Consider the following 27,372-nt stretch of genomic DNA (forward strand, 5'->3'; position numbering starts at 1 on the left):
GCTGCTGTGTTATAAGCCCGCTCTTTAGCATGCTTTACTGTGACTGAATAGGCTCAAATTTTGTTACAAACGCAGCCTGTATTGTAGTCAAAGGAAAATGCAATATATTGTTTCAATTCTCCAGATTTGCAGTAAAGAGTCCAGTAGCACCTTTAAGACAAACCGACTTTATTGTAGCACTAGAAACAAAGCCTGTTGTGCAAATAAATACAAGGGGCTATAGAGGGCTGGGGCTGGGGCTGGGGCTGGGGCTGGGGCTGGGGCTGGGGGGGGGAGGGCTAACAGGCAGGAGAGATCTGGGGAGGACTGAGAGGCAGGAGGGACCTGGAGAGAGTTGGCAGGTAGGGGGCAAGGGGGTCTGGGGAGGGCTGAGAGGCAGGAGGGGTCTGGGGAGGGCTGGCAGGTAGGGGGCAAGGGGGTCCTGGGAGGGCTGAGAGGCAGGAGGGGTCTGGAGAGGACTGGCAGGTAGGGGGCAAGGGGGTCCTGGGAGGGCTGGCAGGTAGGGGGCAAGGGGGGTTGGGAGAGGACTGAGGCAGCAGGGGTCTGGGGAGGGCTGAGAGGCAGCAGGGGTCTGGGATGGGCAGGGAGGGCAAGTGGGTCTGGGGAGGGCTGATAGGCAGGAAGGGTCTGGGGAGAGTTGGCAGGTAGGGGGCAAGGGGGGTTGGGGGAGGGCTGAGAGGCAGGAGGGGTCTGTGGCAGGCAGGTAGGGAGGGCAAGGGGGGTCTGGGGAGGGCTGAGGCAGGAGCGGTCTGGGGAGGGCTGGCCAGTGAAGGGGCAAGGGGGGTCTGGGGAGGGCTGAGATGCAGGAAGGCGACACGCCTGCCGCCCTGTGAGCCCCACTGGAGCTAGAGCGCGCCGCTCTCGGTGGAGCCGAGGCAATGGGAGCGGTGCACCCCAGTTCTGGCGGGGCTAACAGGCAGGGGGCGCTTCGCCCTCGCCCGTCTCCACCTAGAGTGGCGCATCCCAGCTCTGGCAGGGCTCAGAGGGCGGCCAGACTTCTAGGTGCGTCGCCGGGGCTTGCAGGCATGTCAATCTTCCTGTGCTGCTCTCCTCCCCTAGCTGGGCTACGTAGCCCACCGGCAGAGGGCCAGGCAGACTTGCCTGGCCGTCCGCCACCAGTGGCGCCCTCCGGAGGCAGTGTTCCACAGTGCACTTTTTATCCTGGTGCGCCAGCACAGGCACACGGGGATAAATGTGAGTCGTGTGAAACCTGCTAAGACAATTATGTTATAGGATAAGCTCTCCAGAACCATAGCTCTGTTTGTCAGATGCATCTGATGAAGAGAGCCGTGGTTCTCCAAAGGTTATGCTACAATAAATTTGGTGTCTTAAAGGTGCTACTGAACTCTTTACTATTTTGCAATTACGGACTAACATGGCTAACTCCTCTGGATCTATGGCCAAATTTACAGTGTAATCCTAAACAGAGTTACTCTAGTCTAATCTAATTGAAATAAATGGGCTTAGACTGGAGTAACTTTTTAGGGTTGCGTTGTTAGACTATGTAATTTGGGGGCCTGTTCTGCAACAATCATAGACACACACACTCTTGTGATTAATAATTCCTGAGGGTTGCTTTAAAAAAAACTTGTGAAGGGAAAAGCTCTGGAAAGGTAATATGGGATGTATTTAGGAGGAAGGGAAGTATCTAGATAGAATTCAAAAGTGAAATGACAGGAAAACGTGAACGTCCCAAAGATTGTGCGTGGGTTTTTTGTCTGGTTTTTGGCCCAATGGTAAGTTCTACAAAGAGATGTTGTGGCTTGTATTTTTGCATAGAACTTTGACTTCATCTGGAAGTTATGTCTTGAGTCCCAGGCGGGCATATGTTGTGTCAACTCCTGGAACCCAAAGCCTGTTCTACCCAGCTTGGAAGCTGAGGGTGATGGGAATCAGTGTATAATTCCGTTTCAAAATTCCAGAACTGAACATAGTTCAAACTGAGTTCTACATTTTTGAACTATTATATCCGGTTCTTGTAAAGAGCGACAAAATGTTCCATTTTATTCTCACAACACCCTAGTGAGGTCGGCTTGGTCAGAAGGTACGTTAACAGATTCCACCAAGTTTTGACATTGGGCAAGGATTTGAATCCAGGTCTTGTCATCATCTAGCACTCTATTCACTACCCTTCGCTGGTTCTGCAAACTTCAACTGCTATTTTTGAAAGCCACATACTTGACCTCTAGTCCTGCAACCGAGGTCTCTACAAATAGATCGAGTTAAGGAATGAAAAACAGTCAAGTAGTGCCTTTCTTATCCCTGAAGCACTTTCAATTTGTTTGCTACTGAGAGGAAGAGATTTGCACTGATTTCTGCTGTTAAAAAGAAGCACACACACATACCAGTTTGCAAGGAGCAGTTGAGTTGGGCCAATACGCAATTGTTCAGTGAAAAAGGTTGTTTGAAAGAAAGGTATATGATTACTGCCAATATTTATTCTCTGGGTATAGAAATGTTGCCAGTATTAGAAATGCTGTGTTTTCTTTCAGAGTTTCTAATACTGGCAACATTTCTATACCGGAGAATAAATATTGGCAGTAATCATATACCTTTCTTTCAAGTAACTTTTTTCACTGCACAATTGCATATTGGCCCAACTGCTTTTAAGACTTTTCTGGATTAAATGTGTAGTCAGTGTAAACTTTAGCCAAAACACTTTAAACAGAACGGTGTTGACTTTGGGGGCTGACCAAAATTGGGTTCATTCATGATCTTTATTTAGTTTCAGGTGGATAAACGTGTTGGTCTACAATTGAAGAGTAAGATACCAGTCCAGCAGTGCAATCCTAAACAAAGTTCCCGCAGTCTAAACCCATTGAAATCAATAGGCTTAGACTGGAGTAACTCTTCTTAGGATTGTGCTGCAATAGTACCTTAAAGGCCAACTAGATTCCAAGGGTATTTGAGAGTTAAAGCTGCCTTCATCAGATACAAGGAGTGTAAAAAGGAACATGTCTATCATCCAGGCAAATGGTGGGAGGGGAATTTTAAACTAGAGTATTGGAACATGAACTATAATACATGTTGCATTTAGCTTGATAGAACGGGGATGCCAAGTGCAGAAAATTATGTGAGAAAAATCCTATGTCCTAGATTTCTGGACTTACCCCCCAGATGTAGAAAGAAAACAAATCAACAAAGCCAGAATGATACCAAGGGATGACGTGCTACGAAATAAGCCCAAATGGAACAACACTGGAGGTCACATACCGTTCCCAGCTCAAACCAGTTTAACACATTGCTAGCCAATGATAATGCTCTCACAGGCATTGAGAAGCAAACCTTTGTTTGCCCACAGCCAGCTAGCTCCCACAACCTTAAACAATTCACTCACAACAATGCACTTCCCAAGGTGGATACAACTCTGGGACCAGGACCTTCAATAAACCAAGATGCCACTCTGTCCCCACATTCACTCCAACCACACAATCACTGGACCTTATACCACCAGCCATACCAACTCAGGCGCATTCACTTGTTCTTTTTTCAACATTATATATGCCACGAAGTGTCAGCAATGCCTTTCTGCTCTCTGTTGGGCAAACGGGCTTGCAAAAAGAATGAACGGGCATATATCTGATATAAACATCACAACAATTAAAAAAACCAGTGGGTTTTAATCTGCCAGTACATTCTATCAGCTGAGTTAAGAACAGCAGTTCTCAAGCAGAGAAACTTCACAGGAAAATTATACGGTGAGATTGCTGAAATGGAGTCCATTTGCACATTTGGAACAATGGATCCCCCTGGGTTGAATCAGGACACTGGGTTTTTCTCACATAACAGATGCTGATTTTCATCCCTGCTCTATCAAGCTAATTACAACATGTATTATAGGAAGCTTCCTGACACTCTACAATGACCCTCTTGGATTTATAAAGACTCCTTCCTTTTCCAATCCTTGTATCTGATGAGTGCATACATCAGAAATCTAGTTGTTCTTTAAGGTGCTATTGAACACCGATCCTAACCTTTATTTCAGGAGAGTTCTAGAGAACCAGTTTTCCTTGTCATTTGCTACATTTGCAAGTTATTCTTTTGTTACAAAACAGCAGGAATATGTGGGAAACCAGTAGAGGGAAGGAAATAGACAGTCTTATAGTATTTCCCACACAATTACATGGTTGCAATTTCGAGAGAGGTAATCATTTATTTTTTTAAAGCATTTTAATGCCAAGTAAAAATGGGCCTGCATGAAATCCATGCCAATAAACATTTTTCTGCAAAATGCTGAAGAGTTTCTATTTGACCCTATCGGAGCTGAACGTGGGAATTACGAAGAGTGCACTTACTGTGAGAATGAAAAGCCCAAAGTGTAGCAGACATGGAACAGTAAACAAAACAATACAACAGATATAATTCAGACCCATATACACATGCAAAAAAAGGGAGTGTAGGTTTTTAAAAGGCCCCCAAATCCTTGTCGTGTATATACAGCCTACCCATATTTCCAGTTATCTCTCCTGGCTTTGAATCAATGAGTAAACTTTATAGAAATAGAATATATGATTTTGATCAGACGTATGCTTCTGAATTTAAAAAAAAGCCTTCTCACTCCAAATCAGGAAGGCTTTACAGAAATAGAACATATGATTTTGATTAGACTCAGGCTGCTGAATTTTTTAAAAAAGTCTTCCCACCCCAAATCAGGAAGACTTAGGGCCAAGCTACACATGACGAATGACACTTGAAGGGCAAGTGGATTGAGTGGAGGGCAAGTGAACAGGGAGAAATACACTTGCCGTTCAAGTGTCATTCGTCACTTGTAGCTTGGCCCTAAATCATTACAATTCGAAACCAAGAAAAACACAAAAGTCTTAATCCAATGGGGGTAAGCCAAACAGTTCCGGCTTGAAATCGGCCATCGAGTCCAACACGAGGGTCGCTCCCTTGGTCAGATCTCGATCCAGGTTTTCATCGGGGATCATAACCACTTGCATGCCGGCGGTCAGCGCTGCTTGGACCCCATTGGGAGCGTCCTCAAAGACAAGGCACTCGCCCAGCTTGGGCGGCGGGTCGAACCTCCTGGCGCAGGCTAAGAACACATCGGGCCGCGGCTTGCCTTCCTTCACTTCTGGGTCGTCTCCCAAGACGATGTGATGAAACAGACTAAAGAAGGCCTTGTGGTGGCCGGTCTTCACTTCGAAGGAGGCTCGGGACGAGCTGGTGGCGACAGCGATGGGGATCTCGTGTCGATGCAGGTGGCGGACGAGTTTTTCCACCCCCGGCATCAAGGCCGCCGAGGGGAAGACTTTTTCTTGCTCGATTTTGCATTCCCGCAAGAGTTCTTCGGCGCTGAGAGGCAGATCCAGCGCCTCGCGAATGATCGCTGCCCCCTCCAGAGCTTTCTTGCCCATGGCTAAGGATTTCACATCCCAAGTGTACGTCTTGCCAAAACGCTGACAGATTTCTTGGTAGACGACCGTGTAAAGGCGCTCGGTGTCCAAGAGCAGGCCGTCCATGTCAAAGATCAGGTGAGAGACGGCTCGGAACTGGGGAGGGCTAGAGGAAGACGAGGCCATCGCGGCAATAAGCAGCCCTCTGCGAACAGAAAGACGATTCCTGGACCGCGGCCGGATCTGCCCCTTATCCCGCTGAGAAAATAATATATATATATATATATATAAAATAAAACATATGCGTCACCGAAACAGCAGGACCATTACCGTTTGCTTAGCTTGGGGCAGATTAGCAATTCAGGGCGTGAAAATTGCGGAAGAGGCAAAGGTCACTTTTCCACGCAGGCTCAAGGGCGGAGGGGGAAAGCGCCAAAATGTTCCTTTTGAAACATCGGTTTCTGATTGGACGTTTTGAAACACATCCGATGCTGATTGGCAGAATCCCAGAAACGTATGCAAAGTAAGAGTAGTGGCCACCCCCTGACTTCTGAGTTTTCTCTCTGGTCGGACTTCAGGCAATATAAACGCACGTTGCAGTGTTTCTAGGTTGCTTTGGTTTTTGTTGGAGAAAGAGAGAAGATGTCTGGACGTGGCAAAGGAGGAAAGGGCCTTGGCAAAGGGGGCGCTAAGCGCCACCGTAAAGTCTTGCGGGATAACATCCAAGGTATAACGAAGCCGGCTATTCGGCGCCTGGCTCGGCGCGGGGGTGTGAAGCGTATCTCCGGGCTGATCTACGAGGAGACCCGCGGGGTGCTGAAGGTTTTCCTGGAGAACGTCATCCGAGATGCCGTGACCTACACCGAGCACGCCAAGAGGAAGACCGTGACTGCTATGGACGTGGTCTACGCTTTGAAACGCCAGGGCCGCACTCTGTACGGCTTCGGGGGCTAAACCTTTTTGCTCCAAAGCGCAACAAAAAAATAAAAGGCCCTTTTAAGGGCCACCCACTTTATCCAATAAAAAGAGCTGTGTTGCTTCTTGCAGAGAACTAACGCTAGTATCCCTTAAATAAATTTTCGATGATCCATTAGCGAGCTGTATTTTCTGTAAACTTTTAAACCGTGTCTGAGAGAGGAAGCTGTTGCTGAGAAGTTAGAAGTCGTTAATTGCCCCCCTTTTTAAATTTAGCAGGACGGAGTGGATTTAGCTTTGCGTTAGATATTAGCGTGTTTTAAACTTCCCCCAAAGCAACTGAACTCCCTATGTTCCAGGACAAAGAAACTTAATTTTTTCTTCTAGGTAGAGGTACTGCATGTTTCACCATCAGCCTTTGTCCTCGAGTCCTTTGTTCGCCTCTGCGGTCTCATTGGCTACAGTCAATGAAGTCACATAAAGGCGGAGGATTTGCGAGCTTCAATCCCGTTGCTTGGAGACGCGAGGCATGGCGGGAACTGTAGTCCTCTTGCTGTTTGGAGGCAGCATTGCCCTGGGATGGGGGTAGAGTGAGTGGAGGAGACACTTGACCGGCTCTTGAATTTCCAGGTCAGATTCTTACCTGGTTTCTTGTAAAAGAGAGAGTACATTGTATCTGAAAAAGGGAGCTTTGACTCGCCAAAGTTTCTACCCTGGACGTCTTGCTGGTCTCTCAGGTGCCACTGGACTCTAATCCTGCTGTTCTACTACTGGACTGTTTTCCTAAAACCAGCTTGTGGCTGTTTTCCATTCCCCTAAGCTTTCTGTTTTCTTTAAATGTTTGCTGTTCATGCACATTGTTTTCAAACCTATGCTGAAAGATCCAAAATTGGCAACGCTTGTCCAAAGCTGTCATGTAGCATTTCGTGTGGTTTTTCCCTTCTGTTGTCAACTGAGGGTTTAAAATCTGTTTTCTAAGTATATGCAAAGTTCCTTGGCCCAACCAAACAGGGGGAAAAAATCGTGTATGTCCAGTACTACAGCACATTGCCAGTAACATGAGACATCTGACACATGAAGAACACTGAGGGGAGATGCAATGTTAGCCCAGAAGGGTGGTTTAAAAAGACAGAGCTGGTGGCAGGGCAAAGGCTTTGCTACACACCGCAGCTGTGTGAAGGGGCTGTGAAATGCCAGAAGGGAAACTTCCACCCACTATAACCTCTCCAGGTCCAAGCCCAGCTCTGGAAGGCAGCTCCAGCCCATTTCCATTCCTCACTGCCCTCTTATTGTGATCCCACACAATTTTAGACTGGAGAGGTGAAATTGACAGAGCCTTCCAGAGGCAAAGATGAAATTAACAAACTTCTGAGGAGTGACCTCTGTGGGCTCTGTCTTTTAAAACTACACTTCCCGGCTAACATCGTGTGTCTCTATACTTGACAAACAGGCACTGAAGTGTCTGATGTAGAGAAATTAGTGTGTGCTGTGGGGTCTTGCTCCTCCTTCACCCTCTGCATGCCTGTTTGCTTTCCTGAAGTATGTAATGTAGTTGTTACAGCCGCAAATAGAGGACACCAGCTTCAAATCCCAGTTCATCCCCCAAGTAAGTGAGTTGAGAGTCTCAGCAAGGTAAGCTCTGTACTCACCTCTGCAGTTTGCACCAATAACCCACCGTGTCCACTCTCCAGATTGTGCTTAGGGTGACTGAACGGTTGGTTCACCATCTCTAAGGGCCAAGCTACACATGACGAATGACACTTGAACGGCAAGTGTATTTCTCCCTGTTCACTTGCCCTCCACTTAATCCACTTGCCCTTCAAGTGTCATTCGTCATGTGTAGCTTGGCCCTTAGTCATCTGTGTACATAAGCTATATCTTGGTATTCATTGCGAGTCATGTTTTCAATCATTTTTAGCTTTGCATGTGAGACTTCACACTGTCCCATTAACTGAAGGATCGTTGTGTGAGTTGCAGCATTTGCACATGCCACCATCCTTATGCCAAAATATTGTTCAAATGCAATATTTAATAGATAGCATGGGTGTACATAAAAACATAGACCACACCTTTCATCCTTTAGCTGTGCGTCATGCAAGCAGCAGCCGGCTCAAGGTTGACTCAGCCTTCCATCTTTCCGAGATTGGTAAAATGAGTACCCAGTTTCCTGGGGTGTAAAGTGTAGATGACTGGGGAAGGAAATGGCAAACCACCTTGTAAAAAGTCTGCCAAGAAAACGTCATGATGTGATGTCCCCCCCCATGGGTCAGTAATGACTCGGTGCTTGCACAGGGAATTACCTTTACTTTTTACCATGCAAGCAGATGTATCTGTTTGAATACAATGAAGTTTGTGCAACAACGTCTTGAAAATTTTAAAACACATTTCTGCTAACGAAAGGATGATTTCGTTTGTGGAAGTGAAATGCAGGAGACATGCAAATATGCTTCACGGGCACTGTTTTGTTAATCATAAAGCTGGGTAACTAGATTTCTACCGAGTTACATCTTTTATGGTGGGGGGGAGGTGTTGGATTCTGAGTCCAAGCAAAAACCCACTTTTTCTCAGTGCATTGAAAACATTCTTGGACCTAGGAAGAAACTGAAATCTAGATCATGTCCCCTGGCTATGTTCAGAATTTGAAAACAAATGTCCAGAAGGGAAGGCCTCAGATGACCAAATTAGCAGAGTGAGCAAAGTTGATCTTGAAAGGACTCCTTTCTTGCTTCTGGCCCATGGAGAGATGGAGCTGTATGTGACTTGAGTGGAGTCTTGGAATCCCACTTTAAGATCATATTTAAACTCTGCAGTGGGGTTTCTTTTTCCCCTCTTTTGTTGCACTCCGGAGCTTTTTACAGTGAATGAACTACAGGCAGAAATTCAGCAGGGGAGTTCCTATCCTATGAAAGTGATGGAGAAAGTTTTGATCTGTTTCATTTCTATGCAGGGGTCATTTAGTAGAAAAAGAGCTGGAGGAACTCATTAGCATAACTCATTAGCATAACTCATCAGCATATGCCATGCCCCTTGACGTCACCAGAAGTGTGTCATTAGCATAACTGATTTGCATGTGCCACACCCCCTGAAATCACCTATCCTGGCTGTTTTGTACCCAATCCTGGCCATTCAGGGCCAAAATTGGGCCCCAAATGGCAACAGGGGGCTGAAAATGGCCGAAAAGGGGCCCAAAATGGTCAGGATCGGGCTGCTGCTGAGTGGGAGAGTGATTCACCACCTGTCAGAGGCCCGATCTGGGCCGTTTCGACCCCAGTCCAAGGTGAAACGGGCCCAAAATGGCAGAGAGGTGGGTGGGGCCACCTGACATGTGACCTCTTTGGGGAACTGCCAGAACTGTGTTCCAGCGCGTTCCCCCTCAAAATGAGCCCTGTTTCTATGTATTACACAGTCATTAAGGAACCATACCCTGGGATAGCCCAGATGAGCCTGATCTCGTCAGATCTAAGAAACTAAGCAGGGTCGACTTTGTTTAGTAATTGAATGGGAGACCTCCAGTGAAGACGAGGGTTGCAGAGGGCAGGCAATGGCAAACCACCTCTGTTAGTCTCTCTTGCCATGAAAACCCCACCAGGGGTCGCCATAAGCCAACTCTGACTTGAGGGCAGTCTCCTCCACCATTGAGGGGGGTGGAGTTGGAAACCTTCTGTACTTTAATTGTTCTCAGTGTCCTAGGATCTTCTGAGACTCTGTGGAAGCATCATTGAGCTTTCTACGGATGAAGATCTTAGCAAATGTCTTGAGAATCTTAACTGAGGCAGATGCAATTTTAAAATGATAAAGGACAGAGAAGGTTCCCTGAACATCTGCTTACCAGCCACTACTGTCCTTCGTCTGTGTTGCACAGGCACAGACGCAAGTGTTAGACACACCCTGGAGTTGCAGTCTCTGGTCAAATGTAACAGTGGAGGAGCCTAACAAGCTTGGCTTGTGTTATTCTTGAATCAAACTCCCTCCTCATCCCCGCTTCTGAATGCCTCCGTTTTCTACAGAATGCAGAACTTCCGCAGCAGATGGTTTTGCAAGTGTTCTCTCAAGACGGTGTGAAAACCATTGATCTAGAAAACTCATTGTCAGAGAATGCTAGAATGCTTTATTTTTTAAAAAAATGGCATGAATAAAGACACCAAAATAGGTATATTGGGTAATTTCTAGCCAAGATAATCTGTAACATCTTGGAAAACAGACACCCCTCACACCCTGTTTCTGTACAAATTCTGTCCACCCAGGGTTGGAAGCTTGAATCCTTTCTGAATTAGAAGACTAGTGGTCTAATCCAGCATAGCAGTTCCCAGGTTCTTATGATCCTCTGCCAAAAATGTGGTTAATTATTTCATCTCAATTTACCATATTTACTCTAATGGAAGATGGCCCTGAATGTAAGATGACTCCCTCAAATATGTTATACATACACACACAGAATTATTATTCAACTATAGCTTGCATGTAAATGAACCCCCTCTTTTCGGTGCAGGGGGGGGGCACGTACCTAGAAAAAAATCCCATATTACATTTGAGTAAATACTGTATGACATTTTACTTCCTCAAACCACCAGAATATAAAACATCTGCTTTCATAGTTCTTCCCTCCCCGGTTCTTCTTCCCTTTAGGTTTCCTTGGAGACTTTCACAAAGCCAAACTAAACTTTCATTTCTCGCATAGCATCGGTAAGATTTTGTAAACATTACTTGGGAACAAAACACTCATTATGTATTATCAAAAATCCCTTTTAATTTCTCGTTCACTTTTAAAAGATCGTTTGCCTCCAAATTCACCTCACGGATTCCTGGAGGCAAAATTTTGTGGCCACTCTAATTAATCCATTCATCCTCAGTAGCTAGAATATTCATGAACATTCCAAGCATCTACAGAAGCTCAGCCAGTGCTGCCTGATTGGAATTTGCTATCAATGAACAGGCAGGATTTAGCCACTTTTCCAAGGGTTAGGGCAATTTGCCTTAATTTTTCAGATCTTTCTGACAGGCGTTTATAGCAGGGTGCCCCAACCTGGTTGAATTTATGGGCGTTTTTGAAATTTTGAGATAGTGAGCAGCACCACAAAATGGCTGAGTGGAGCCAATCACAAAATGGCCACCATGGGGTGGGGCCAATCACAAAATGGCCGCCATGGAGCAGGGCCAATCACAACAGCTGGGACAAGTTTGAAGCTAAGCACTGTCCCACAATGAAGACAGCTTCCTGGTGGTAGCTGGAGATCTCTTGGAATTACAACTCATCACCAGGCAACAGAGACCAGTTCCCACGGAGAAAATGGCTGCTCTGAAGGGTCAACTCTATGGCATTATACCCCACTGAGGCTCCTCCCCTCCCCAAACCCTGCCCTTTCTAGGCTCCACCCCCCAAATCTCCAAGAATTTCCCAACCTGGACCTGGCAATCCAGCTGCTTCTGAATGGGCACCTCTTGGATCTTTCCTAGCTTCTTCTAAAGAACCTTTTGTACCGGGGAAGTAAAGAAAGCCAGGATTGGCTGTTGCTTGGCTTGGTGGAGAGATGTTTTTTGGTTTCAGCTTTCAAGGGAAGATGAAGGTTTGCTACACTTACGGACATCAAGAAGTCTCCTGCATTTGGAGGTAGTGCACCCGCCCAAGGTGAACCCAGTGGTTTGTTAGTCAATCAACTGATAAAAAGCAACCTGGAGCTCCCTCCTCTACCCCATTCTATTCAAGACTCTTGTGATTTTTATCCTCAGTATGCAAGTGAGAGGAACCCAGGGAACACGGCACCTGAGATGCCACGAGGAACACTGCAGAGGCGGGGTAGGCTTGGCCTGGAAAATCTTCGAATGGCCTGCTCGTGCCGTACAAAGGAGCAGAGGCAGTTGCTGTGATGCGTGAAGCAGGATTTGTTCGTGTTCTTGGCAGAGAAATCCGCAACCTAGTAGCAGGCACCTGGTCCTTCTGTGAGCAGGAGGTGTAGCTGCCTTGCTTCCTCTAATGCAGCCTATCTCGGCCTGTGGATCCTGACCCAAAAGTGGGTCATGCAGTCTGTGAAAGTGTGTCCCAGGCTTTTTTAACTGAGTCATCGTACCAAGAAAACGTCATATAGGTCATCATACGTAAAGGTTTTGGACCGCTGCTCCAATGCATGAAGAGGTTCTTACAGACCATCAAAGATGAACTTCATCTTTTATCTTTCGAGGGTCTAGGCAGGAGCAAACTGAAGAAGGATTTCTATAGATCCCGTGCTGCCCTTTCTATGTAATACAAGGCAGAGATCTCACAAGGGGACAGGAGTTGACTCCTAGCCCTACTGTCCGTATCCTAGCCCTACTGTCCGTATTCTAGTGTCCGTATCACTAGAAAATCCACGGGCCCCACACAACGCATCTAAAAGGGTCCCCAGAACCCTGTTACTCCAGAACAAGGATGAATGGCTACATAGCAAACTTTTCATATTTTCCTAGTGGGACTTTGCACACCAGAGCAGCACAGCAGGGCGGTGTGGTTGACTTCCTCGGCTTCGCCACCCTCGGCTCCCCTATCTCACGAAGGTGTGACCCGGCGCCGGAAGCAGCTGCAGGTGATACATTTGAGGAAGTACATGCACAGGTGGAGAAGGGCAGGGAAACGAAACAGCAGGTTGTAATAGGTGTTAACAGACAGATCCCCCGAGGTGTCGGCATACTTTAGGGCCACCAGGGGTGTGTACAGGGCATTCGTCTGTGTCCGGAATGGCGGGCGCTCCTTGCTGATCACCTTCACAACAGCCTGGAGAAAGGCAAGGCAGAAAGAGATGGGAATTTTGTGCAAATTCTCCGTTGGGTCATATCACATTCTTCAACATTCGGGATTTCTGGATTTTTAGAATTGGGAGTCTCAAATTGAGACAGCGTCCAGTGCTGGAGGCAGGGAAGGCCCTTCGTTTCCATTGGCTGTCATTTATTTTTAAAACACTCTGCCCCGTTCTCTTAAAATTCTTATGGATTCACAATCCTAGAATATATAATTAAATCAATGAAAGCAGGGCTTTTTTCTGGGATAAGAAGAGGTGGATCTCCCTATTATCATGTTATCACGGCCGATGGGTCTTTGGGAACTGGGGGCAGGGCCACCAGTTACATGATCTTTTTTCAGTGGTGCCAGATCTCAGATCCAGGGAGATCCCACTGAAAAAAAGCCCTGATTGAAAGTGTTGTTCAAAATGTTAACTAAGAGCCTGTAGCAATAGAAATTGCACAGCCACAGAAATTGCTAAAGACAATTAAGGCTATTGAGATGAGATCCGGGTCAAGGGTTGAGTGCAAAAGAATTCTTTCCCTACCTTGGCCACAGACTCGGGCGTTTGACCCAGCGTAGCGAATATCTCATGTGAGGCTGGTAGGTAGATCTCCTTGAAGTAACGCACTGTGGAAGAGTCCGCTCCTGGGAATTCGGAGTGTGACACTTCCTCTATCAACTTCATCTCAAATTCTGTGTTCACAGGGCCTGGTTCTACCAGAGAGATACTACAGAGAAGGGAGGTTAAGAGAAGGGGTCAGTTAGCATGTCAGACTAGGATCTGTGATTCCCAAGTTCAAATTTCCACTCTGCCGCAAAATGCTATGTGCCCTCGGGCCAGTCACTTTCTATTCCATCAAGTTTGTTGTGAGAGTTAAATGGAGGAGATCGTATCTACTGCACTGAGCTCATTGGCGGAAAGATGGGATAAAAATATACTAGCTAAGCCGGATCAGCCTTGGTTAGTAATTGGATGGGAGACCTCCAACAAAGACCAGAGCGGCAGAGGCAGGCAATGGCAAACCACCTCTGTTGGTCTCTTGCCATGAAAACCCCGCCAGGGGTTGCCATAGGTCAGCTATGACTTGAGGGCATTTTCTACCTATCAGGGCAGGATTGCCAAATGCCTAGTAAAACTATTAGCTAAGGTAACTTGCAAACTTCTAATTGCTTAGGTACCTTTTTGTTCCTAAAAAATTGGTAGGCATTCTTGCTCCCCCCTGAATTTTGCTTTTGTGCTCAGAGCAATTTGCTTTCCTGCCTGACTCATCATTACTCCTGGTAATCGCCTCTGATTTACAGGTAACTTCACCACATCTCTGCACTGGAAGTGACTGGATCATTCAATCACAGCCCAGATGGTGGAATTAGTTACGCTCCCCCTTCACCCCAGGAGAGGCTGATTAGAAAGGAGACGAGACCAAACCGGGGACCGACTCAGAGGTGTAGGCGGGTGGTTGTTCCTTTGAGAATCTTCGTATAATCTTGCTTGTGTGGGGAGTTGGAATGATAACATATCAGAGTACTAGCAATCAAGCCTTTGGGGGGAAAAAACGGGCTCTAGAAAACAGAGCACCCTCCAGAGAGACAGGCCACCTCGCTTGGCCTTCCTGCCGTGACAGCACCCTCTGGAGGTGCACCAGGATAAAAGGTGAGTCGTCACCAATACGGCTTGCCTTTTATATAATAGGACGTTGCCCTGAAGTTTAAAAAAAAACAGGAGCGAGGGAAAGAACAATTGAATATTTCAGTGATGGAGATCATACTGAAAATGGGATAGTGCTGTCACGTTGCTTGAAGGTTGCCAACACCCAGCGTTCTCCCAGATTGTCAACTGATCTCCAAACCGCAGAGATCAATTCTGGAAAAAATGGCCACTTCAGAGGGTGGAGTCTATGGAATCACATCCCCTCCCCAAACTCCGCTTTCTTTGAGTGCTGCTTCCTCCAAATCTTCAGGAATTGCCTAAGCCACAGTTTAAGTGGGTAGCCATGTTGGTCTGTAGTAGAACAGCAGGATTTGAGTCCGGTGGCACCTTAGAGACCAATGAGATTCTCAAGGTGTAAGCTTTTGAGAGTCAGAGCTCGTTTCTTCAGGCACGAGTAGGAATGGAGATTCCTGAGCCTTTCAAGAGATCTCCAGAGATCTCAGGAATGCCCTTTCCTGAAGAATCTCCTGGATTCTTCAGGAAAGGGCGTTTGTACGTGAAGATCCTTCCCTGTTTTCCCAGGCCAGATGGGTGAATTCTGCCTCTTTGAGGTTTGGTCTCATGTCACTCACAAGATATTGAACTTGAGGAGCTGCACTGCAAGGCTCTCGCAGAAACCTTCTATGGCAAACTTGGAGGCTGCATAGACATCGTTGAATGGAATACCTGGTTGGAAAGCAAGAGGGGACACGGGGTGAGCGTACAGTCATGTCCAGCCACCGTGTAGATGGACAGATCCTTGACTAAACAGAAGCAATGAGGCAGAGAATTGATGTAACGGGGAACTGGGTGGCTGGATATAAATTTGGAAAAAATAATCAAGGAACTATTTGGTGCTTAGGGACCGGAAGGAAAGACCACCTGTTAAATGGAACTCTGATGCTTTGCAGCAAAAGACACAAATGCAGCCGAGCAATCAAATCACGTCGGAGTGAACATTATCTTGGCAAATACGGGTTTCCGAAGACCAGAATATGAGAGAAAGAAGCAGCCGAAGTGCAAGGGACTTAACTCGTTCCATGCCTCTGCTGACTGCTTTGCTCCCACACCAGTTTCTGGTTTTGGAGACAGATTGGGGTATGTGATTGAAAGTGGCATGGGGGCATTTGCAGGAGAGGATGACCAAGGGAGTCAAGAGACCTGCAAGCCCTGTTGATTTCTCCAATCAGGGGGTTCTTAATTGGCTTTGATGAGGTCTTGTTTCCTGCAGAGCTACGGCAAGAGTTTGGAGAAGTATCCCTTTGGGCTCAGGGGTCTCTGCTTCCTTTATCTCCCTCCCTAGTCCCCACCCCTCCCCAGACCCTACTCACCTTGCTGTCCCATGGCACTGCTGATCACTACGATGTGCCCGCTCTGGCGCTGCTTCATCTGGGGGAGAACAGCTTTGATCATGCGAACGGCTCCAAAGAAGTTGGTCTCAAAGATACGCTTCATGTCATCGATAGAGATGGACTCAATGGGGCCAACAAGCCCCACGCCAGCATTATTCACTGGGAGACAAAAGCTGCAGAGTTAAACTGCTCCCCATTAAGCCCTTATCAAGTCAGTAGTAATAATAACAACGTTTGATTTATATACCACCCTTCGGGACATCTTAATGCCCACTCAGAGTGGTTTACAAAGTGTGTTGCTATTATCTTCATGACAATCACCCTGTAAGGTGAGTAGGACTGAGAGAGCTCTGAGAGAGCTGTGACTGACCCAAGATCACCTAGCTGGCTTCAAGTGGAGGAGTGGGGAATCAAAACCTGGCTCTCCTGATTAGAGTCCTGCCGCTCTTAACCACTATGCCAGACTGGCTCCTACCCACTACCACTACAACAGGCCATAGACAGGAGTGAAGGGGAAGCCATTTTCTTGGCCATTCCCCACCTAAAACTACACAGAGGCAGGCAACGGCAAAACCACCTCTGAACATCTCTTGCCTTGAAAACCGTACAGGGCTACCGTAAGTCAGCTGCGACTTGACAGCCCAAAAAAAAAGTAAAACTAACTTTGCTTGCAATACTGTTCTAACAACTAATTCTGCTTAACAAAACGGTTTGTTCCTTACCATTCATCAAAATCATAATAAATTATAGCGATATATATCCCTACCCTTGAGCCTTTATAGCAGACATTCCTAAATCATGAGTGAAGGGTAATCCAAATGATGTATCCAATAAATCTCGGATGAAAATGCAAAAGGATAGATTTGGTTTTGCCTTCCCAGATGGCTTCCATCAGCAGCCATTCCACCTGGTTGGGAGGTACAACCAAAACCCTTCACTGCCTTGCCAAGGTTTGATAGCTATTTTACTCTGCCCCCCCCCTGCCCCAATTGCCCCCTGCCGAGACCATTCCATTTGTTCATCATGCAACATTTAAAACAAGTCCCTAAGTGCCTTGATTTGCTTGTTTTCCTCTTCCCTGTCTCTTCTCTTTTTCTTTGGGGCTGGATCAATCATATTATAGGTGTGACTGTGAATTGTAAACTGTCCTGAATTTGGTGGCCAAAAAGTGGTATCTACATGAATCAAATAAAATACGTGCACATTTTTTCCTAGCGCCACCATCGAGATTGTACGGTGCACAGAGGAAGACAGAAATGGCAGCTTGGCTTTGAAGGACCCTTTCCATCAACACAGCAGAAGTTTTTCTATTTATAGAGAAGGAGAGGGAGATTCCCCCCCCCGCTCATTTCCCCCCTTCTATATCAGACTTGCAGTTTGTTCCCCATTTTGCCCAACTAGGGGTCACAGAAATCTGCAATGAGAGAGGAGAGGGAAGGAAGTTGTACTTTTAACGTCCTAAATGGCTTGGGGCCAGGATACTTGAAGAACTCTCCTACTGTCCAGCCCACCAGTTACGATCTTCTCAAGACTCCTTGTGCCTGCCTGCAGAGGTGAGGTGGGGACAATCAGAAACAGGGCTTTTTCAGTGTTGGCATGTCACCTTTGGAATGCTCTCCCCTTTGAGGCTCACCTGGCGCCTACCTTACTTTCCTTTAGGTGCAGGCTAAAACATTTCTTTGGAATGAGGGATTTTTAATCTCTTTTAGCTGTGTTATGGTTTGCTTCTGGCCTAGGGGACAGTTCTATGGACACCATTTTCGGCTGTTTAATTCGTGTGTGTGATACTGTTTTTATACCCTGGCTTGTTTTTAACGGCTCAGTTTGTTTTTAATGGTAGTTTTTAATGGCTATGTTTTCTTTTAAATGGTTTTGTTTTATTGTTTTAATTATAAGCTACCTCAAGCAGATCTCTGGAGAGGAAGTTCATGCATTTTCTAAATATATAAATTATTCCCCATCTTTCTTACATTGGTAGTTGTTATTACAGCCAAGTGTGTTGGCAAGATTCAGGCAGCTGTGGGTTACATTTAAGAGTTGCTGACTCTGGACTGGGAAATTCCTGGAGATTTGGGAATAGAGATTTGGGGAAGAGGAGAAAGCTCAGCAGAGAAGCTCATACAGTTAAGGCTGCCAGGCTCCAGGTGGGGGCTGGAGAGCTCCCAGAATTACAACAGATCTCCAGGTGACAGAGAGAAGTTCCCCTGAAGAAAATGGCTGCTTTGGAGGGTGGACTGTATGATATTACAGCCTGCTGAGGACCCGGCCTTCCCCAAACCCAACCGTCTCCAGGCTCCACCCCCAAATCTCTGGGTATTTCTCAAACATGAGTTGGCAACCTTACATACCGAACACTCTTCAAAGCAGCCATTTTCTCCATCTGATTTCAGTGGTCTGGAGAGCGTACGTAATTTTGGGAGGACTCCAGGCCCCGTCTGGAGATTGGCAACCCTAGTTACACCCAGCAGGCTGAAATTTCCTTGTTGGCTGTCAGCTTTCCCCAGAAAATTCCTGGAGGCTTAGAGAGCACCCAGTGTTCTGAAGAGGACTCCAATTTTGCTTGCTTACTTAAAAAATTATCCATACCAGAGAGGTGGAAGGCTTTCCCTGATAATTCAGTAAAATTCCTGCCCCAGCTTGAACATTCTCCCCTCTCTTTCTTTCTTCTTGGATGGCTCCTGAGGCCAATTCACCTGCTGGCTGCTTTCAGTGCCTTGCAGGATAGAAACCTGCTTTCCTCTGGAGGGGACATTTGGCTAGATCCAGGGAAGGGGTTGCTAGCCAACAGCAGCATGACCAATGACATCATAATTGAGCCTAGCAACTGGAATAGTCAGGAATGGATACAAAGACCAGGCTAGGTTTGAAACAGGCAGCCAAATGTGTAGCAAGATGGCAGCTGTGACCCTTGACAGAAGTCCCATTTGGGCTGGTGAGTGAATCAGTTCTTGCAACATCAAATGAAATCCTCTAGTGAATCTTTTGCAGCTTGTGTGTGTGTGTGGTGCCTTCAAGTCAGAGTTGACTTACGGCAATCCCTGGTGGGGTTTTCATGGCAAGAGACTAACAGAGGTAGTTTGCCATTGCCTGCCTCTGCAACCCTGGTCTTCCTTGGAGGTCTGCCATCCAATTATTAACCAAGGCTGACCCTGCTCAGCTTCTGAGACCTGACAAGATCAGGCTCTCCCAGGCTATCCAGGTCAGTGAGTACCGCTTCAAAAAAACCTGTCTGTGGTGTTTTTCAAAATCTACCCTCTGAAAATGCTGTTTCCTCCAGGAAAACTGATTTCTTTAGCTTGGAGAACAGTTGTAAGGAACCCCAGGCCCCACCTGGAGATTGGCAACCCAAGGCTTATTGAGAGTGCACAAGCGAGCATGTGCTTTGCATGTGAAAGGTCCCAGGATCAACTAATTGCCAGCTGAAAAGGATCAGGCAGTAGATGGTAGGTAAAGACCTCTACCTGAGACCCTGGATAGCTGCTGCCGGTCATCATAGACAATACTGAGCTAAGATAGATCAAGGGTTGACGCAGTCTATGGCCGTTTCACGTGGGCTGATGTGCTTAAATGCCTACCTAGCACATCCAGCCGTTTCTCAGGAAGATTACTCATGCACTCGGCCACGGACTCGTCGCTGCAGACATCGAGGCGCTGGATGGTCAGGGTCTTGTTGAGCGTGTCCCCCGCAGCTTCCTCCAGCTTGTCCTTCTTGCGCAGGTCGCGCATGGTGGCAACGACTGAAAGGGGAGAAAGTGCACAGGCCCATCGTCACACCTTTGTGGCAGTGAGAGGCCTGAGGCTTGAATGAGAAGCAGTGTGTCCTTAGCCAATATGAAACCCCAAAGTGTACGGACAAAACAACCTAATCATCTGAAAGGGCTTTCTTTATTTTGTATTTTATTTAAAAGAAATCATTTTTTAAAACTTGTAATACTTTGCGGAGGGGGCACTTGAAAGTCTGACTCATTTATTGTGGCATAAACTTTGGTTTGGTCCAATGCATCCTAATCAACAGAGTCCTGTGATAACTTAAAGACAAACTTTTACTACTACTACTACTAATAATAATAATGGCGCTTGTATACCTCTCTTCTAGACAGATCAGTGCACCACTCAGAGTGGTGGACAAAGTCAGCATCATTATTAACCCCACAATACAGTTGTGGAGCTGGGCTGAGAGGAGTGGCTGACCCAAGGCCACCTGCTAAGCTCATGGCAGTAGTGGGACTCGAACCAGCAGAATGCTGATTCACAGCCCAACCACTTAATCACTATGATATATATATCGCTCTTCTATATATATCTATCTTCTTATATATCGCTCTTTTAGACAGATCAGTGCCCCAATCAGAGTGGTGAACAAAGTCAGTGTTATTTTTAGTGGGATTCAAACCAGCAGAATGCTGATTCACAGCCCAACAACCACTATGATACAGCTGCTTACATACCTCTCTTCTAGAAAGATCAGTGCCCCACTCAGAGTGGTGGACAAAGTCAGTGTTATTTTTATCCCCACGATACAGCTGGGGAGTTGGGCTGAGAGGAGTGGCTGACCCAAGGCCACCTGCTGAACTCATGGCAGTAGTGGGATTCGAACCAGCAGAATGCTGATTCACAGCCCAACCACTTAACCACTATGATACAGCTGCTTACATACCTCTCTTCTAAACAGATCAGTGCCCCAATCAGAGTGATGAACAAAGTCAGTGTTATTATTATCCCTACAATACAGCTGGGGAGCTGGGCTGAGAGCAGTACCTGACCCAAGGCCACCTGCTGAGCTCATGGCAGTAGTGGGAAGTGAACCAACAGAGGGCTGATCCTTAACCATTATACTACAGCATGGGCATCATGCTAAGGGCTCAAGTAAAGGAAGGAGACACTGGAAATTGGTAGTAGGATTATTCCTTCCTGAGCAACTGAGCAGAACGGAGCCCACAGTCTTTTCCCCTGAGATCTCTATAAGGACTAGAAACTTTTTTTAAAAAAAAATGAAAGCTGAACATTCAAGGAAAGAGACTGAGGAGGGGGGCGGTGTCCTGGCAGGTACTGGTTACAGCCCCCCTACCTGCAGTCTTATTCGTTGTAGCTTCACATTGTGATGCCCCAGAGCATGGACTGGCTGGCTTGGAGGCCGAGGAAGCTCTTTGCCAGGGGTCAAGAGAGCAACTCAGGATTCATGCGTTCTAAGCCGCTTCAGGGTCATGATGCTAAATCCTTCTATTGCTAATCCCTTGCTGTGATGGTGAGGCTGGAGGGTGTACAGAGGCCCAGGTGCCAGTGGGGACATTAATGTGCTTCCAAGCGTACTAACAGTATGTACACTGTATGTGCGGATCTGTTCTTGTATGTATGCCTTCCAGGGAATAAACCAGGTCCCTGCACATGAGATGATGTAGTAGTGGTAACAATTTTGATGAAAATGGACATTATCTGCGATCCTTACAACAACCCTGTAAGGCAGGCCAGCATTATTATCTCCATATTATTATCTCCATTATTATCTCCATATTCTAGATGAGGTAAGAGCCCCGTGGCACAGTACTGCAGCCCAAGCTCTGCTCACGACCTGAGTTCGATCCTGGCGGAAGCCGGGTTCAGGAAGCCAGCTCAAGGTTGACTCAGCCTTCCATCCTTCCAAGGTTGGTAAAATGAGTACCCAGTTTCCTGGGGGTAAAGTGCAGATGACTGAGGAAGGAAATGGCAAACCACCCCATAACAAAAAGTCTGCCAAGAAAACGTAGTAATGCAACGTCCCCCCATGGGTCAGTAATGACGTGGTGCTTGCACGGGGAATACCTTTATCTTTACCTTTTTTAATTCTAGATGAGAGGAGGGGAGATGAAACTGGGAGATAATGGCTTGCTTAAAGCCATCTCGAAAGCTCAGAAGGAAGCAAGATTTTAAAAAGTTGCTTCCTCAAGGTCGAGCGGTATGTGATTTTAGGAACTTTTCAAATCCCCTGTCATGTCGTTTAGCTGCAAATAGCAGTGGGTATGGATCAGGGCCACATCATGGGAGAAAGGGATCTGATCTCTTGAGCTCCTACACAGTTTATCCAATCTACCATGGGCGCTTTGGAAAAAAATGAAGACTGGTATCATATGAGTACATTTTTCCTGTACTGGGGGAGCATTTCCAGTCTGGAAATTAGCCTAAGGAGAAGAGTTAACCCATTTTTACCCAGCAGTATCTGTTGAAAGGAAAGCTCTCAAAAGCTTTTACCGTGGAAATCTTGTTGGTGCTTCTGGATTCGAATCTTGCTCTTCTCCAGCACTAAAGCCTTAATCACTACCAACCTGTTTTCTGCAGCTGAATTGCACAGCCAGACTCAGATCCTCAATATTACATGTATTTTGACTTTCACTCTCTTGGTGGCAGCAGAAAGTGCCATCATGTCAGAGCTGACTTACGGCGACCCCTGCTGAGCTTTTCAAGGCAAGCGACTAATGGAGGTGGTTTGCCATGGCCTGCCTCTGCATAGTGACCCTGGTCTTCCTTGGTGGCCTCTCATCCAATGACTAACCAAGGCTGACCCCACTTTACCAGCTGTCAAGTAGGTTGGGATTCTTGGTTTGGTATAAACAGCATCCCACAGACGCCTATAAATCTCCCTCTCCTCTTTAATAACAAAGTTTCTGGACTCTGTGGTTGTTGAGAAATGACAGTACGGAAAGGTCAGACTAAGAGGTTTATTGGAGATCTCTGTGCTTGTACATTTTTTTTTAAAAAAAAGCTGTGGATGGAGGGGAGGGACACACAATTTGAGTTGGGGCCATGGAATTAGGGGGTTTTTAAAAAAGGACTCGGTCTACCATTCCTTGGAAGAAAAGCCTCCTGCCTGGAACTTTTATTAGCCCCCTGTAGAAGAGAAAGCCAGAGACAAGAAGGGTGCTGTGTTTCGTTTCTCCCTGCCAGCTAATAGCAGCTGTGTGTGATTTCCTTCGTGAAAACTGCACAGAGGGGAAATGAAAAAATCTTCCCTGGGCACAGCATCATCAGTTCATATTGCTGTTCTCCCTGGTGGTTGCTTTTTAAAGAAAACATCAGGAGCTCCAATCACGGCTCTGCCATGTGATGCATAACTTTAAGTGGGATGCTTAAAGTTACGTATCCCCTCCACCTTTTCCCTCCTGCTTCCTGGGCTCCAATAACTTGCCCTGACAATCGATCCCCCTACAAGTATCCCAGAAATGCCAGTCCTTTTCAGAGTGCAGATAGCCAAAGCAAATGTATACTAAAGCACTACACCTGTATAGTTTCATACAACCACAGCTTATGTTCTGGTTGCAAAAGCTTTTAGCACAGAATACTAGAATCCTTCGATGATGGCATTTGTAACAAAGCAATCAGCAGGTGTCTCGCAAGTTCTCTAGGTGTGGTGACAAGCAAAGCGATTATTTTATTGTGTGCACAGTGCATGCATGATGTGTTGTGTCAGTGTGACTGTACATGGACACATTTTGCTGTATTTACCCTCTGAGTGAAGCACGTCGGTATGATTATTTAGAGTCTCTCTACCCTCTCTGGTTTAGAGTCTCTCGACACAAGACATCTTACACGGAGACGCTCAAGTGAAAGATCTTACACTTGTTCTCCCATTGTGGATACACATGCATTGCTAGGGAGACAGAGTACACTTGAATATAAGACCGCACAAAAAGTAAGCCTCTTGGCATCCCTGCGTAAGATGTCTTGTGTAGAGAGACTCTGTCTGATTTTTTTAAAGGATAGTACAAACACGGAAGAGAAGCCTGTCACCAGCTCTTATGACCATTTAATAGAACCTCCATGTGCAAATGAAGTCTACCTTTAAGCATCCGTTGTGCATTATAAATAACCTTCCTCATCCCCTCCTCTTTTTGTGAGTTTCCTAGAGGCCATTGGCTGGCCACAGTGTTTTTTAAACGGTGTTGGACTATACGAACCTTTCATCTGACCCAGCAAGGCAGTTCTGAATTTCTTCAGAAAGGGGAGGGAGGCGAAGATCTCCGCCCGCTGTGTGAGATGTGGGCTGAGCTTCCTTTTATGGCTATTGAAGTTGGCGTGGCCAGAAATGCTAGTCAAAGGGTAGAAGGTAAAGGGGAAGAGCCCATGGGGTCTTGGTCCTGAGCCCCTGTGCACAGCCTGCAGGTATAAACAAGCCAGCTAGCACAGTGGACCCAGGGGCATCCCAGGATTTGGAGGGGGGGGGAGAATCTTTTCTTTTTTTGCATTTTAAAAGCTCCTTTGCGTTTCCAGAACAGAAATACTGGAGCTAATAAATGACCCATTACATGCACTGTTCGCCTCTGCTGCACCTAAACAAAGATGTGACGTGTTTTGGAAAACCACACCCACCATCTGTGAATATTGCAACTCAGTGTTGGGTGCTTGTTGCCGTGCACGTGGTGTTTGCGTTGCTGCACATGGCTGGTGTTTGTGGTGGTGCAGAGGGAGAGAAGGGAGAGAGAGAGAGAAGGGAGAGAGAACTCCGCCCCTCCCCACCCCCCAGGACAATAGTGTGTATCAGCCTAGCATTATCTCCGAGGCCCATGGTTCACTTTCTATCTCTGATGCCCTTTAGACTCAATGCCTTCTTGAGCTGGTTAATTAATGTGATTTGTGAGTCTGTTCTTATTTAGAGTCCTCTCCCCCCGACCCACCCCATGACAGACAGAACTTGGTAGCTGGGATCAACAGGGGAGATGGGTCGGAGAGGAGAAGATCAGGGCAAATGCGTTCCATCTCTCATATGGCTGCCGTCTGTAGCTATTTACATTTGGATAACGCCCGAGCCAAGTTGCTAGGCAAAAGGAGTGGCTCCCATCCAGCTGGGTGCTGGAAGAGGGTGGGAGTGAGGCAAGGAGGTGATTGCAAGATCTGTGGCCGGGGTGGGGGGTGGGTTGAGGTGTCAGTCTGGGGAAGTACAGCTGCTGCTGGCAAAGCCCAGTCGAAAGCTGGCAGCCGTGGGGGCTAAGTGGGTACTGACAGGCTAAAACCATCTGGCCATGAAACAACTGCAAAGGTGGGTGCTGTGGGGAGGGTACTGTAGGTGCCAAGCTGCAATGAGCACCTAGGCATGTTCCCTGCCACGGAAGCTTTCTGGGCAACTTTGGGCCAGTCAGACACTTTCAGCTTTAGCCTACCTCGCAGGGTTGTTGTGACGGTAAACTGGAGGAGAGTGATGTGAGTGGCTTTGGGCCCCCAAAGGTGGGGTATAAATGATGTCAGCAGATAAATAAATGGATGCCGGATTAATGATGACATTCTAAGATTGCTTTCCTGGGAGTAAGCTCCTGCTAAGTAGACTTTAGGAGGATTCTGGGTAGACCTGCTGAGGATTTTACTGTAAAGAGACTAGGCATTTCCATGCTGCGTCCCTGTAACCCCCGGGTTAAAGCGGGTCTGTCTGTAGCTGCAGAAAAGAGCAAGAGTCCAGTAGCACCTACAAGACTAACAAAATTGGTGGTAGGGTGTGAGCTTTCGTAAGCCACAGCTCGCTTCTTCAGAAATGTTGTCAGTCTTATAGGTGCTACTGAACTCTTGCTCTTTTTTCAAAGTTTCTGTAAGTTGAGCATTGCGGGGGGGGGGGGAGCCTTGAAATGGCGGAGCTCTCCGCCTCCCGGTTCCTTCTGTCCCTTTTAGCCACTCTCCCTTCTGAGGCACCACATGCCCCCCCCCCACAAGACAGTCGTCGCTATCAGCAAGCAGCCAACCCACAGAGCGCCAAAGAGAGCGCTCAGCCACCCACGATCCGTGCCCGGGCATGAACCAACTGCAAAGGCGGGCGTTGTGGGGAGGGCACCCCATGCATGCCCACCCCCTTGGGGATGCCCCAGCCTCACCGTGAAAACGCCTGCCTGGATCTTGTGCCAGCTGCACGGCAATGCCAAGCCCGATGCCCGAGGAGCAGCCGGTGATCAGCACCGTGCGCGGAGAGGGAGACGCCGTAGCCATGGCTGAGCCGCGGGGACTGACGCGGGAAGGGATCAGGAGCCAGAGGGACGAGAGCTCCAGCATGTGACCCGGGGATCAGCTGCCGGGAGACCTGAGCGGGTGGCAGGGCGGGGGTGGCTGGGGACAGCTCCCGGCCTCCCCTCCAAAGCTGGAGCTGCAATTCCGAGGGACTTTTATCAGCCTGTGGCTGTGCCCTGCTTGGCATTCCGGCTGCCAACCCTGGGTCGAGAAATTCCTGGAGATTTGGTGGGTGGAGCCTGGAGAAGGCAGGTTTGGGGAGGGGAGAGGACGCAGCAAGGTGTCGTGTGTGGTTGCCAACCTCCAGGGGGTGGCTGGAGACCTCCCACAATTACATCTGATTTCCAAGCCACAAGGATCAGTTCCCCTGGAGGAAATGGCTGCTTTGGAGGGTGGGCTCTATGGCATTATACCCAGTTCCTCCCCTCCTCAAACCGCACCCTCTCCACACTCCACTTCCAAAATATCCAGGAATTTCCCAACTTGCAACTAGAAACCCTAGTATAATGCCACAGAGTCCACCTTCCAGAGTATCCATTTTCTCCAAGAAAACCAATCTCTGTCATCTGGAGATCTATTGTAACTCCCGGAGATCTCCAGGCCACACCTGGTGGTTGGCAACCTTAATTCTGGCCTACAATGTACTCTGGTTTACATTGAATATGATTGATCTGGTGAATAGATTAGATTGCTCTCTCTCCCCTCTACCTCATTCCTCTCTCCCATCAAACTCTGTACACTAGCTTTAAAAAATACTGAGCTTTTTACTTCATTTATAGCTTGCCTTTCTTTGGGTCCCCAAAAGGAGACCCAAAGCGCCTTACATCATTGTCCTCTCCTCCATTTTATACTAACAACAACCCTCTGAGGTAGGTTAAGCAGAGCGTTTGGAACTGGCCAAGGTCACCCAGCGAGCTTCCATCATAGAAGTGCGGATTCAAACTTGGGTTTCTCCAACTGGCCTCCCACCAGTGGAGAGGGAGGGACATGTGGCCCTCCCGATTTTAGGTTGTCATCAAGTGGATGGCCACCCTGCCCCACAGGCCCTGATATTTAGAAAAATGGGGGTGCACTGATCATGTTGTATTATGATGTTTTAATATAATTGTAACTGCTACTATCTTTATGTTTACTATCATGTTGTGCTCTGCTCTGAACCCGCTTGCGGGGAGAGTGGACAAAAAGTCCAAGAAATAATAAATAATAATATCTGTTGATCATATTTTTTTTGTTCTGTGAAGGTCCTAGCTATTGATTATATTGTATTCACTTGCAGTACGGTGCCAGTTTGGTGTAGTGGGACTCTAATCTGGAGAACTGGGTTTGATTCCCCACTCCTCCACTTGAAGCCAGCTGGGTGACCTTGGG

The 27,372-nt window shown here is 47.2% G+C and overlaps 3 protein-coding genes across 3 annotated transcripts; 1 reads left to right on the forward strand and 2 right to left on the reverse strand.

The window, feature by feature from the left end:
• Window positions 1–2,698: 2,698 nt before the first annotated feature.
• Window positions 2,699–5,703, reverse strand: LOC129345944 (pseudouridine-5'-phosphatase-like). Its single transcript, XM_055003181.1, has one exon. The coding sequence runs from the start codon at window positions 5,523–5,525 to the stop codon at window positions 4,821–4,823; it is 705 nt and encodes a 234-aa protein (XP_054859156.1). The 5' UTR covers window positions 5,526–5,703; the 3' UTR covers window positions 2,699–4,820.
• Window positions 5,704–5,971: 268 nt separating this feature from the next.
• Window positions 5,972–6,415, forward strand: LOC129346114 (histone H4). The gene has a single exon (XM_055003405.1). It carries the CDS (start codon window positions 5,982–5,984, stop codon window positions 6,291–6,293), a length of 312 nt encoding a protein of 103 aa, XP_054859380.1. The 5' UTR covers window positions 5,972–5,981; the 3' UTR covers window positions 6,294–6,415.
• Window positions 6,416–12,579: 6,164 nt separating this feature from the next.
• On the reverse strand, window positions 12,580–26,049 carry RDH8 (retinol dehydrogenase 8). Its single transcript, XM_055003791.1, has 6 exons — window positions 25,875–26,049; window positions 19,623–19,784; window positions 16,027–16,206; window positions 15,289–15,382; window positions 13,553–13,736; window positions 12,580–12,999 (listed from the first exon to the last, which is right to left on the reverse strand). Exons 1-6 carry the CDS (start codon window positions 26,047–26,049, stop codon window positions 12,775–12,777), a joined length of 1,020 nt encoding a protein of 339 aa, XP_054859766.1. The 3' UTR covers window positions 12,580–12,774.
• Between the last annotated feature and the right edge of the window lie 1,323 nt (window positions 26,050–27,372).

Source organism: Eublepharis macularius, chromosome 19, assembly GCF_028583425.1.
Source record: "Eublepharis macularius isolate TG4126 chromosome 19, MPM_Emac_v1.0, whole genome shotgun sequence".
NCBI classification, from domain to species: Eukaryota; Metazoa; Chordata; class Lepidosauria; order Squamata; family Eublepharidae; genus Eublepharis; species Eublepharis macularius.

Coding starts and splice junctions, on each gene's coding strand:
- LOC129345944 (XM_055003181.1), bottom strand. CDS start 5,525: ATGGCCTCGTCTTCCTCTAGCCCTCCCCAGTTCCGAGCCGTCTCTCAC.
- LOC129346114 (XM_055003405.1), top strand. CDS start 5,982: ATGTCTGGACGTGGCAAAGGAGGAAAGGGCCTTGGCAAAGGGGGCGCT.
- RDH8 (XM_055003791.1), bottom strand. CDS start 26,049: ATGCTGGAGCTCTCGTCCCTCTGGCTCCTGATCCCTTCCCGCGTCAGT. Junction 19,785..25,874: donor TCCAGGCAGGCGTTTTCACG/GTGAGGCTGGGG, acceptor CTCCCCTTTCAG/TCGTTGCCACCATGCGCGAC. Junction 13,000..13,552: donor CGCCCGAGTCTGTGGCCAAG/GTAGGGAAAGAA, acceptor GCCTTTCTCCAG/GCTGTTGTGAAGGTGATCAG.